This window comes from Ursus maritimus, unplaced genomic scaffold (assembly GCF_017311325.1).
Source record: "Ursus maritimus isolate PB19 unplaced genomic scaffold, ASM1731132v1 scaffold_13, whole genome shotgun sequence".
In the NCBI taxonomy this organism is placed as follows: Eukaryota; Metazoa; Chordata; class Mammalia; order Carnivora; family Ursidae; genus Ursus; species Ursus maritimus.
Window position 1 is genome coordinate 20,398,903 of NW_024423675.1, and position 14,065 is coordinate 20,412,967.

The 14,065-nt window shown below is 38.9% G+C and overlaps 1 protein-coding gene across 1 annotated transcript in view; it reads right to left on the bottom strand.

The window, feature by feature from the left end:
- Positions 1-14,065, bottom strand: part of CD164 (CD164 molecule) — a 15,758-nt gene continuing 1,693 nt past the window's right edge. Inside the window, exons 2-6 of the mRNA XM_040627617.1 lie at positions 11,149-11,232; positions 9,650-9,721; positions 8,265-8,300; positions 4,480-4,539; positions 1-2,575 (exon numbers count right to left, since the gene is read on the bottom strand). Coding sequence (XP_040483551.1) covers positions 2,409-2,575; positions 4,480-4,539; positions 8,265-8,300; positions 9,650-9,721; positions 11,149-11,232 — 419 coding nt within the window. The 3' untranslated portion in view covers positions 1-2,408. The remainder of the gene's footprint in view (positions 2,576-4,479; positions 4,540-8,264; positions 8,301-9,649; positions 9,722-11,148; positions 11,233-14,065) is intronic.

Here is a 14,065-nt window from a genome sequence, read left to right on the forward strand (position 1 = left end):
TTCAATAAACATGTAGATTTATTTTAAATCGGTTTGGTACATGATACAGATTGGTTTTGCGGTTTTTAATGAACTGAACTAGAAATCTCTAAATACAGCAGTGTCTGCCTGTGCAACAAGTATCTGTAAGGTAAAATACGGTGTTTTGATAGAACTACATCCACGTGAACAAATCAGGAGAAAAATCTGAAAAGGTTTCTATATACCTTCTGGATTTAAAAAAAAACCACCAAATTATTAATGGCTCAAGATAGTAAAGGAAGGGGGAAAAGGCTGTGAGTCCTGTTTAAGAGCTCTTCTGGCAAAATCTAACTGGTTTCAGAGCAGTATTTAAAATTACAGGAGACGAGAAGCTTCAGCTACATTTTCACGACGACTGCTGTACGTACGGACTCTGTGGGACAAGGCATTCGCGTCTAGGTAAATGATTATATTCCACTGCAGCTACATGTTGCCACTTTGGGAGAAACGGAGGTTCTGTATATTTTCAAATAATTCTTGGATCTTACAGCACTCACTAAAAACTAACAGCCATGGCACCATAATAAAAATTTTTGTGAGGTTCCTAGAACTGATACCAGAATATTACTAATGAAAACACAAAAATGTGAGGTAAACCTACCTTTTCCCAAAAACCTTTGAAGCCAGAGATTTTAAACAATTAAGGCACTTGAAAACATTAGGTATATGTACAAATGTGCAAGTAAAATAAACTTCAGCTGTACCAGCAAGTAACAAAGAAACGGTAAATCTTCATTTTAAGAACCTTGAATATAATCATATCTAAATGCAAGGAATTTTGGCTTATGAAATGGACCAAAGCAACTCGTCATTTCCTACTACAAAATATTGAAAACCAAGTGCTAAGCTCAGCCCCTATAGGCTAAAGAAACTAAAAAAAACCCAAAAAACAAAAAACAAACTTTAATGACCCAGAAAAGCAAAAGCTTTTTTAAAACTAATGAAAACCTCTGAACTAATCCAATATGTCAAAGGCAGGGGAGAAGTATCCCTCTAAAACTGAAAAAAATAGTGCTTCCTAAGAAAACTGAAAAAAAAAAAAAAATTAAAGTATGCATGCGTATTATACTATGGAAACTGAAACTAAGAAGAAAGGATGGGAGAGAAGGAGAAAGAAAGAAGAGAAAGCACAATCCGTCTATCCAGGGCAATCATCATTAAAAATCTACAGTAATCCAATCAACCGAAAATGTTTAGATTTTCTGAAATTACACTGGTCACATTTCTGGTCTCAAAACTTAAAATGATTGTCTCATTCAAGAGTTAGCAAATGACTCGAAAACAACTTATTTCCTTCTTGCCTCATAAAAAAAGTTACTTTTCAAGGAAGCTTGGTGGAAATCCGTTCAAGGTACAACAGTGTTAGGATACTTCCTGAAGCACAAAGGAAAATGTAAGTAAATCAACTTCATCTTCGTACTTTTTAACAGCCTAAGAAAAATGTTGGGAAGTTCAATATACGGAGGCTTTCGACTTTGTAGAACATCCTTAAGCTTAACTTGCTCAGGCCTAAAATTGAAAATAGTACGTTTTCAATTAAATACTAACAGCACGGCGTCTAAAAGCAGGTCTGCTCCAGCTCGTCAACAGTCACAGCACAGACCAACCTTTACCTCCCTAAACGTGAAAGAGCAAATCACAAACACCTGAAGTCAGAGGCCACCTCTCCGTCTGTCTTATAAGGCACTGTTCTTTATTTTCTCAGTGATTTAAGGTGCTTTACGAGTATGAACGATAACCTGCTATTTGTTAATGGTTTGTATCCTTTCCATTCGTTTCTTTAAATCTGGAATGTAATTCCCTCTGTGGCATCTTATTTCTAATGTAGAAAAAATAACTGTTATCAAGCACAAAATTTTACTCTAAGGATACAGTTTGCTCTAAGGATACTAAATTTATAGATTGATTCCACTTTTGAAAGGACAGGCAAAAGTCCCCCCAACTGATGCTCATTTGGCACATTCTTCTCAATTCTGGTCACTAAACTACATCCTGAGATAGGATGAAAATAATGCAGCTTTCAGGCTTTAAAATGACTAAATTTAAACTGCCAAAGAGTCACGAGGTTGCCTGTGCAGGACAATGTTTTCCATCACTCACAGAGTTACATTTGGTATGTCAAGAAGAGAGAACATAATCCCACAGCAGCAGCCATTTAAAATAAAAGAAGACAGCCACAAGGATTCATGCAGAATATTTTAAATATTCCTGTTGAGCAAAATGATTTAAGTGATTTTTCTTCAAGGACAATGCTCCCAAGTATCCTATATGCATCCTTTGAACATGTAAAGATCCTGGAATAGCGTCTTCCATGTGGGACATCTTGAAAGAGAATATTTTGGTTTCAGTGAGTTACACACCAGTCCTTGTTAATTTAATGGGTCTGTTTACAGAGTGTGGTAGTTTCGTTCTTTCGATTTGCAGAATTTATAGAGAAAGAAGATTACAGCCTGCACCCCCAAGACGAGGACAATTCCTCCAATGAAACTGGCTGCATCGAAGGTAGACTTCCGCCCAGGCTGTGAAGTTGGAGTTAAAGTGGTATTAGTTGTACCTGTTAAATAAGAAAGAAAAAAAATAACGAGACTTAATAAGTCCCATGATCCTCTACCCAGAACTTCAAGACACACCTGAGCTTCTACTTTGACTTTGCCATGAGTCAAATTCTATAAAGTATTTGCTCGAGTCAAGTCTTTACAACTAGAATTTATCCCATTTACTCCGTCCAGTGGTCACAGCTACCATACAAATTCAAATATGAAAATGACAGAAAAAGAGTCTCCTGGTACATAAGTTATGCCCTGAGAACATGTCGAGCACTTAAAAATTTGCAATTTCTTCAGATAACATACTGTTAGTTAACTGTTACAGTAAATATTAGTATTTGTGTTGAAAATTCATCAACTTTTGAATTTTGCTAAATATAAAAGCAAAAATTTGGTTGCAATTTTTCAAAATACAAAAATTATCTCCAGTATCTGCAATTTATAATTTCAAATCAAAAGAACTTGTTATTAAAGGCACTTTAAATCTTACTCAAAAATTTTGTATTAGGAGCATTACCAAACCATACGGAATAAAAGTACAAAAGTTTGAATTCCCTTTTCAGGGAATAAAATGATGTTTCAAGAAGAAACAGAACATAAATTTCTTTTTAGGGAGTAAAAGGTTTCAAGCATTTTAATGAAAAGCAATTTCATATTTAAATGAAAAGCAATCTCATATTTAAAATAAAATTTTCTTTTTTTTTTTTTTTTAAGATTTTATTTATTTATTTGACAGAGAGAGACAGGCAGCGAGAGAGGGAACACAAGCAGGGGGAGTGGGAGAGGAAGAAGCAGGCTCCCAGCAGAGGAGCCCGACGCAAGGCTAGATCCCAGGACTCTGGGGTCACGCCCTGAACCAAAGGCAGATGCTTAACGACTGAGCCACCCAGGTGCCCCCTAAAATAAATTTTTCTTTTTTTAAAATAGAGTTTCAAATACACACTGGTTCTGGTGGCTGTATAATAAATTGGCCAGCTTTAAATTTTTTTTTTAAGATTTATTTATTTATTTGTCAGAGAGAGAGAGATCGAGAGAGAGCACAAGCAGGGGGAGCGGCAGGCAGAGAGAGACGCGGGCTCCCCACCGAGCAAGAAGCCCGATGCGGGACTAGACCCCAGGACCCTGGGATTATGACCTGAGCCAAAGGCAGACGCTTAAGTGACTGAGCCACCCAGGTGTCCCGAGCTTTAAAACTAATTACAACTGTTCTGTAATTCTTCTTGCAAAGAAAAAATGGTTTCCTTGAAACCAAGAAAGGTAGCACAAGAATAAGCCAGAAGAATTCCAAAAAAGAAAAACAAAACCAAACACAGTATTTTAAATACAGATAGAAGGATCCGTAACCTGTGCATCTGCAAAGTCCTGTGGCATCACCTATGATTTCGTTTACAACACATCACATCAGTAATTACGAAACATGCCCTTTCTCACTTGCACTTTAAAGGGTTATAAAAGAGTGTAAAGCAGTCGCGAGAAACACGGCTGAGGTGCACATTCACAGTGATCCTGGCTTTTAGAGCTTTCTCAGTAGAAAGGATGGCTGTATCATCTTTCCTGCAATTGCCATGATCTGACACAGCACACGACTAATCCCTAACAGCAATCAGCATTTACTTTGTAAGTTGTAAGAAATGACATCTCACCCACAAGTTGTACTAAAAGGGTTTTAGAAAAACACCGTCTCTTAACTCAAAGGTGTCACGCCAAATGTGGCTACACATTAAAGAATGAGGACTTGCAGCAAACCTACCGTGACTGCATTAACAGCCTACTACGCTGGTCCTCCAATGTAAGAGGTGAGTTGTAGTTCACAACCATTCATGAATGCAACTGGAAAATGGGGGCAAAAATAGCGCAAGGCAAGGCTGCACACCTACCCTACGTCGCCGTTAGTTTAAAAACCCCTCCTTACCTGATGTAGTGGCTGTGGTCGTGGTTGTAGAAGAGGAAGAAGGCAGGGTGGTGGTTTTAGCTGCAATAGAAAGAAAGCTTATTAAAAACTTAAATTTCCAAGCCTCCTAGTACCTAGCAATTTGTCTTTTTAAAATAACCCTGCCAACTTCAACATGCCTTCCATTTTTTTAAAGAATAAAGGCCAAATTTCAGATAGTGGTTCACTAACACGTCTACATAGCCAGACTACTAGCCTTTAAATCACACTTTCGAAAACACAAAGCAAATATAGAACTGTCTCTGTGTTAACATCTATGTATGTATCTAAGTATGAACTCTACGTATACATCTGGATAAAGTTTGCAAAAAGACACACAAGAGGTCAAGAATCAGTGTTTAGGTGAGGAAACTATAGTTTTTTTATGCTTCTTTGACAAAAACTATTAACGTAAAAAGTCATGGTAAGAAACAAGTATGGCTCAGGATTTCTCAAGTAGGTATCAAGGCTGGCTTATGATCTTCATTTCAAGGGGCTGGCAGACTTTTCTTAAAGGGGCAGACAGTAAATATTTTAGGCTTTGTGCAGTGCGTAGTGCAAAAGCAGCCAAGGACAACGTGCAAATGAAGAGGCATCATTCTGTTCCAATAAAATTTTATTTTAAGAACAGGTCCCCTGGGGCCACAGATCCCCCAATTTAAGTTATCTGATGATGCCTGTAAAGAAAATGAACTCTTGGGAGACGAATTAATTTGAATGTAAACACATTTTAGGAACCAAAGCACTGTATTAACAAACTTCTGTTAGTACTGATAGTACTAACAAATTCTAATCAATGACATGCTAACGATATTGATGGGATTACACGTTTGTATCCTTTTCTCTCACTATGAGCACTGCTGCACACATTTTCCCTACCCTGCTCTTGGATGGACAATTAGGTCATCTCTCATTTCTCCATACTATAAACACCTGGCAGGGAAATACCTGATCTCATCTCTTACAGGGCTGATTCTTATACAGAATTCCTAGATTAAAGGGTATGATTATTTTCAGATTTTTAATTCCTTAAAAGTTGCTGCAAAAAATAACACTTTACAAACTAAACAAACATATTCTTTTCAATCTTAGAACACTTACTAAATTTTGTCTGACAATGGCAGGGAAAAAAGTTTGCAAATTTACCTTTTGATTCTTACTACCAACCCTGTGGACGCTGCACAGACTAATTTTTTTTTTTTTTTTGTAAATAGGCAAAACATTTACACACTTTTACTTTTGACTGAAGTATTACTTTGACAAAATTTTCAAAATTATGCAATACTTACGGAACATATCTCTATTGACCTACAGTGTGTTCATTAAAAAAATAATTCAGCAGTTACAAAAGCTGCTACTCGTGATGGAAAATTTTAAAAATACAGTAAATTAAGTAATCCCATCACTCAGAGTAACATGTTACTTCCTGCCAGCCATCTCTCTAGGCATTTATGTAACAAAAAAATTAAAAAAGTAGAACTTAATTGTCTTCCTCTTAATATATTATGAACACTCCCCACTATAGTTCTGACATAATCTAATCATTCTATTTTAAGTTATTACAAGTATTTTTACTTGTACTATTTATATGTACTAACAAAAGGCTATATATTTAACCCCGATGAACAGCTTCCTACATAAATCAGATTCTCTTTGCAACATTTAATAATCCCTTCATTTCTCACTTGCTCTCCTTCAGCAGTAGCCATGGCAAGAGGCCATAGGAAGGTTTGTTTTTCAACCACTAACTGCCACTCAACAGATGCATTTTCCGTAAGCAAGCCCTGGCTTCCTTCCACTTTCAGAACCAGAGAGAAAAAACAAGAGAGACTCCATGGTACTTCACTGGAGAACCCAGTGTGGATTAAGCATGAAAACTACATTAAGGTTCATGGAGAAGAAATTAAAAGTGAGCCCACAATGGTTTTGAAGAAACCGTTTCCTCTTTTCCCCCTTTCAGTTCACATCCTACCTTCTGGAAAGTAATTTTCCCTTAACGTCTTTGCTTTATCAATCTTTAACATCCTCCTAGTCAGTGACTTCGAACGGGTGCTACCACTGTGTGCTCTCCAAAAGTTCCAAAGCATTTGCAGACTTCTACGGCATGAATATTTCCACTGTAATTCGAGCTACCAGCACAATATCACTGAATGTGTAGCTGGGAAGAGCTACGCACATTTGGCTACCAAAACCTGCTATGAGCTAGCTTGCTACCGCCGAAGTCTTTCACGATGAGTTCTAGTCCTTGCCACAGCATCTGACCACTTTTTCCTCTGAAAAACTACACCTAAAATACACACACACACACACACACACACACACACACACACACACACACAGTTTCCTGGACACACCTCTCTGCCCATCCCTACTCCATTTCCTCACTGGTCCTCATCTCAACCCTTGGACATTACCACTTCCTGGAGTCTGTCCTCAAGCCCTATTCTCTCTACAAGCCGTTCCGGTGGACACCACTATTGCCTACACAGATCAGCTTACCCGTACTGTCAGCTGAGAGTCTGCCCTCACCTCCAGCAAGTCCTATCCCCCCCACTCCCTGAGACTATTTGCATACACCTGCAACTCTTCCCCTATTAGCTCTTCACAATTCCCGCCACGGGCTATCTATTCTAATCTCCCTGTGTTTACTCTCGTCTCCTGTTCCAATCGGTCCTCCCCATCTGGCTCTTGACCTGTGGACTGTCCAGCTGAACCACTCCTCGCCGTGCACTTCCGACCGCAATCCCTGACCTCGCCGTGCTCTTGCGCATTACTAACTGCCTTGCTCCACTTGGGAAGCGGTCCTCCTGTTTCACTAGGGTCATTCAAGATTCAGCCAACATCTCCAGGAAGCTGTCAACACATTCGCCATATCGCTCCACATACACACCTTCCTGCAACTGTCTCATCACACCGCACTCACTCACTTACCTTCTTCACAGTTCCTATGATAGACAAAATGCTGTCTTCTGTTTCCAATCCCTATCATCCAGCCTACTACCTGTCCTGAAGTAGAAATTTTTAAATGATTTATTCCTCCTATCACTTTGGTAAAGATTTTTAAAGGAGAAATTATCTAATCCTGTTGAAGGGGTAGAGAAAACTTTCCAGTGGTTGATGAGAATGAAAAGCATATCCTTCTGGAAAGCAATCAACATTCAGTCTTAAAATAATCCTATCCTCTGACCTAGGAATGCTGTTTGAATCAATCCTATCAGGGATAACAGCAAACATTTCCCTGTAGGACACCTGCATGGAGAATGAAAGACGACCCAACTATCCAACCGAGTGCGGGATAAGTGAAGTGTACACAACAATGTAAGAGAGAAACTACTCAAATGTGCGTGGGCGTATTACCCAAGTTCACAGTAAGTACGTCTATTGAGAGACACACAGAGAAGACTGAGAACCGTGTCACTGAAAACATTCTGGTGTACCTCTGCACGATGGGAATTGGAGGGAATTTTAATTTCCTTCAGGCTTCTGTATTTCCCAAGATCTTCAAAATATCCACAAAAAGCAGTTTGTGGACTCAATGCCCAAAGATACAGCAAATCCTCCCATATTCAACAAACGTGAAACACCGGAGTTCCGTGCCACTGGCCTAAATAGTTCATACGAATGTAATTGCTATGGTCCAAGACCAAATACATCTACGAATTTTTTAAATTATACGAACAACTTTTAGGTATTTAATTACTAAAAAGTCCATCAAGGGACCTTATTAATCCTGAGAGAGGAAGAAAGAGTCAATTATCTTGTATTACCTGTGGAATTCGTTGGCACTGGAGTGGGCTCGGGTCCTATTTAAAACAAACAAACATTAAGTTAAAGCAAAATCTAAAATATCGCGACCTATCACACTACCTTTCAAACTGTAGTCATTTGAATACCACTTGACAATGTTTACATTTAAGTACTACCTTGTGGGGGAGACTGACAGTTGCTCTAAGCAATACTGACCTCCCCTTCTTTAGAAATAGAAGCACCAACCGATAGTTGACACTTCCCTCCCCCGGGGAAAGACAAACATTTCTTAGTCTCCCCTGCAGGTAGGTAGCCCAGTATAACTTCTAGAAAGCATCTGTAGAGATACAGGCCTCTTCCCTCTTCCTGTTGGCAGGAAAACCAATTTGATGGCTGGAACATGAGCACTCACCTCAGGGAGTAAGGTCAAAGATATTTTTGAGGAATGAGAATAAAGAGTCTAGGTCTGTACTGGATGTAGAGTGCTACATAGTCCAAACTAATTCTAACTGATACATCGTCAAATTAAGTACACTTACTCAATTTTTCTCTAAATTAGGATCTTTTAAAATGTTTTACTTACTCGTTTCTAAGCAATTATTTTCATGAAACTGCAGGTTTGATATAGTTATTATTTTCTGACACACATTAAAATAGATACTAAAAATGCTTGTTCTTTCATCACCTAAACCAAATTATATGCACTCTACAAAGGTGATAACTGACCTCACAATAATGAAATTCTCAGTCATGAAGTTCAAGCTTGGATGGGAAAACCCACTACTAAAAGTAAATTGTTACAGGTAGTCTTTCAAGATTACTGACACACTCCAGAAAACTCTTTTGCTTTATTATCCATGCACCAAATTAGAAGTTTGACTTCCCTATCCATTTGTAATCTTGTTAGAAAAATCAGCTGTTTCATCTAGAAATTTTAGCTATTTCCTGAGCAAAGAGTTAAGGTTAGAGTAACCAATTTCTTCAAATTAAAGTGCAAAAATGAGAAAACAGCTGAATACAGAAAAGAGTCAACCATAACACAAACTATGCTAGAGGTTGTGACAATCACCAGCACCACAATCAGGAAAAGGGCCAGAACAAGACTGTCCAGTCCAGTAAAATGCAAATAAAAAGAGGGTCTACACTACAGTGAGTTTTCAGAAGAGTTCAAAAAAAAAAAAAAAAAAAAAGTAAAGGAGGAGGCCTCTACAATATAGCCAAATCACTAAACTAAGCTTCAAAACATTGTCCTTCCATATCAGTATGAACACGCTATTTATAACCAAATTTCTAACAAGATTAGAATTATGGAAACGGCAAACCAAATATTGAAAGAAGGCTTCCTGAGGCAAAGATCTTTCTCACCTATTGGCTACCTTCCCCAGCAGCCAGTGGAAATACTTACCAGAACAGAACTGTGTTCCATTCACCACCTGGCAATCACTAACTGTTGCATTAGGTGAACAGTAGTTTTTCTCTGTTATGGGGGGAAAAGACACAGAGCACCAATCACATGTTTATATTATCTTTCACTTTGTTACTAAGCTCCAGAATTGCTTCCAAAAATCAAACTCAGGCATAAACACTTTAGAGGTCCACAGACCAAGAAAATACTGTAATTCTCTTTTCCTCACTGATTAAGAAATACTACACAGGATTCCTCCAAATATTCTTCTAAACTCCACATGAATCTGCTGAACAGATAAATCAGAAACAGTTATATCACAGAATTGTGGCACGACTGCTGTATAGTGAGGGCTGCCAGAATCCGCAAGAGGGCTGAATCATAGGGAGAAGCAGTCAGGATCCAACAAAGGCTTAGTAACCACAGGAGGTACTCATTAGCCCCAGCAGGACCTCTGTTCCAGACCTCTGCTTGGTTTTCTACACTGTCTAAAACTGCTTTCCTGATGGTCAAACTTGTAGCAAGAGTAAAGGAGACCCTTCCCCAACATATCCTACAGTAGGCATTCAAGCCCCAAAACATGCCCACGCTGCCCTGCGCAGGGGAGAGGGGTGCTCTCTTACATTCCATTTCATGACATTACAAAAAGTGACTCTTACACAATAAAAAATTTAACCCCAAATTAAGCTAATACCTTAATTTTAAAAGAAGTTTTTAAACTTTCCTATGTAGTGATACAATGCCCAGAACTCTTAGATTTTTTTAATGAATAAAGAAGCTTAATATATAGCTTTGGCTTTTTACAAATATACGTGTGTGTGTATATATATATATACACACACACATACATACACACCAAATTGTTTTACTGATAAGAAAAAAATGCAATTACCTTACATTAAGAAAAGAGAATATGCTGTAATCCCATGGTTCTAACAAAAACCTTATTGGCATTTCAAAGTATCTCCAACTAGCTCTTTATCCTTCAAACTAAAGGTTAATTTTAAAATTGAACAAAAACACCAACTCTCTTTCCATCTCATTCTTCTCCCATATTTAAGTATCCAACAAAGTTTTACGAGGTCTCTAGAGCTCATCTAGCAGGACACCTGCAAAAGATAAATGCCTCCTTTTTCTGCGAAACTATTTTTAGGGGAAAATTTCACAACTTTCTTTTACAGCTGATTTCAGTGTACTTGTCCACTTATTCTTCCAAAGCTTTAAAATCTCTCTTCCTTTAAAAGGTACTGAACCTTAATAATCAAGTCTAAAAAAATGAAGGGGTGGAGACAGAATGGGAGACCAGAGACTTTAGGGTGAATGTTAAGCAATAGGAACTTCAAAGGAAAAAGTCTTTTATTTGCAAAATAAATAGTACACAATATATCCAATTTTCTACATAATTTTTAAGTGTTCGGGAATACCCTGTAGACTATCTTAAAACGTTATAACAAAACAGTTTGCATTCTCAAAATTAAAGCAATTCCAAAAATTCTTACCTTTACATTCTATCCAAAAGCAGGTAGGGGTATCAAGGCTAACATTAAAACAGGAAACACAGCTGTTGCGGCTTTCACAGATTTCTGGTGGGGAGGAGCATATAAAACCAATCAATTGATACCTCACTTTGAATTTGTACAGCTTACCTTTTTTAAACAAAAGTGAGCATTATGTAAAGTACCAAACTTACTAATTCAGAGAAATGGTAAAATGTTATAGCCCATCAACAGATGAACGGATTAAAAAATGTGTTATACATTTTGCAATAGAACAATATTCAACCATAAAAAAAGGAAATCCTGCCCTACACTGTAACATGGATGAGCCTTAAGGACATTATGCTAAGTCGGATAGTCAAAGAAGGACAAATACTGCATGATTCCACCTATATTAGGTATCTAAAATAGTCAAACTCAGAAGAAAAAAGTAGAATGATGGCTGCTAGGGGGAGGGGAAATGGAGATTTCCTCCTCAAGCAGGGTATAGTCTGAAGAAGAATGAAAAGTCCTGGAGATCTTTTGTGTAACACTGTGCTTATAGTTAATAATGTACAGTACCCTTAAAAATGTGTTAAGATGGTACATTTCATGTTATGTGTTTTTAACCGCAAACACAAAAACACTTCATAAACTGGCTTAATAAGAAATTCCAATCATTACAAATGACTGATGAAGCTGAAATAAACTCAAGAGAAGAAAAACCCCCCACAAGCTAGTGGGAATGCTCAGTACCTATCGAAACAACCCTTTTTACAGGGCAACTATTTCACAGACACTCAAGGTTTCTTGAGCCATTTAAGCATCCTTAAAAAATAAAAATATTGGAAAAAAGGCTGTCTTGCAAGGCCAACACTACGCACAAGGAAATCAAAACCAAAACATCAGCCAAGACACTGGAATTTTTAATAGTAATAAAAAATTTGTTACAGGTTGAACGCAAATTCGGATGATGCCCATTCTGAAAACCCCAGATTTGTAATTCATAAATGATCTGCTCTTTCTAGGATCCTCTGTGACTGTGACTGGAGGATAAGAGACAGTAACATCTGGAAGGGGCTACATTCATGTACATACAATTTAACAAATTAGCAGGGTCTTTGTCAATAATTTAGGCCAAATGGCCCCGAAAGTCTAGACTAGGGCTCTATCCATTTTCCTGGAAGCTAGATGCCTCCAAAAAACATTTACATTTGCTTTCCCTGTGCAAAAAAACAAAACAAAACAAAACAAAAAAAAACCCCCAAACCAGTTCTGCACAGAGGCCATGCATTTCAGTATTTTATCAGTAGTATTTATCAGGGACTGGGACATATATAAAATACCCTTGAGTAAGGGGTTCACAAAGTAGAAAATAAGTTCTGCAGAGGTTTGTGTACTGACAAAAAAAAAAGCTAGTTGTCTAAAATCTCTTGTGCCTAATGACTAATGTTTGAATAGCACAATGTTATTTACAATGAACTAACTTGCTACCTCTCATTTTCAGCAGCAGCTTATCCAACTGCTACTTACAGAAACAAATCATCTCCTTTGTAAGACTTTCAATTACAAAAAGACAATTAACTTGGTTATCTCTGAGCTTCTCTTTGGAAAAACACTCCAAAAACTACAATTCTGGGAAGAAACTGCCAAATAAGCAGAAGACAAAATATACTGTGCTCCATCATCTTAAAAACAGTGCAGTTAGAATGTCCAGTATTGTATTGCAATGTACTTTCCTCAACTAACAATTTTTGAATTTCACTATTACATCTTTCTGAATACTAATTAGACATTTTATTAAACTTCTATAAAACACGAAAACCAAGGGAAGACACTTCAAAACAGTAATGGGAGGAGGGGGGTAAGCCAAGGTAAAAATCCTGACACTTCAGCAATTCTTCGGTCAAGATGCCAGCTACTCCTTACTCAATATTAACTAGAGTAAAAAATCACACTAGATTTCAGGTTTTAAGTACCCAGGGTTCTTTTTCACCTCAAATTTATCTTCCCCTCTCTCTTTTGTGTTGTCACAGCACTGCCAATCTCTGCTGTAAGACTCAGCGTCCGCCTCCAGTACCCAAATCCACTGCACAGCTTAACAAAGGGTGTGTTCCCGATCGGTTTTAAAAAATCGACAGACCTAGGTTCCAATGCCAGCTTCACAATCAACTAAACCTACGCTCCCGGCAGTTACTTTATCTCCATCTTCCTCCTAGATTTCACCACCTATCTTCTAGTTTAGCATAAAATACCAAAAAGAATCTATGAAGCATCGGGTACACGAATGGGTACTTTTCTTCCTTTGCACATAGTAAGTTTAAAGTTTAATTAACCAAATGCCCAAACCTCAAATATACCCCACACCTATCCGCAAAATCAACAGAGTTAGATCGCAGGCAACTTATTTTCTCAGACCCAAGTCTGAGACACTGGCAAGCATTAATGTCTTCAGTTTCTTTCCCTCTTTTGCCAACTCCCGGAGAAGCCCCCTTTCGCAGACAAGACCTGGATGGGCAAATGACTAACCCCAAAGAGAGGGAGTTCGACCTGATCGCCAACTTTGGAGGCGAGTCGCCTCGCCTCGCCCCACGATCAACCACACTGCCACCACCGCGGGAGGAAGCCACGTCCCCTCTTCCCAAGCTGAAGTGAGACTGGGGATTACGAGGCACTTTTTAAAAGCACCTCGGCGTGGGACACTTTGGGGTGGCAAAGAGCCCAACGGCCACCGAGGCTCGGCCGCCCCTGCTCTCCGGGGCGCTCCCCCACCCCCGCCACTCCGATCCCGGCCCGGGCTGGACTCGGACCGGCCGCCATGTTGCTGGAGCGCGGCCCGTCCCGGCCCCGGCCCCGCGCGCACCGCGGGCAGGGCGGGCGGCGCGGCGGGCGGCGCGGCGGGCGGGCGAGTATAGGAGGCCCGTTGGGCTGGCGCCCACCC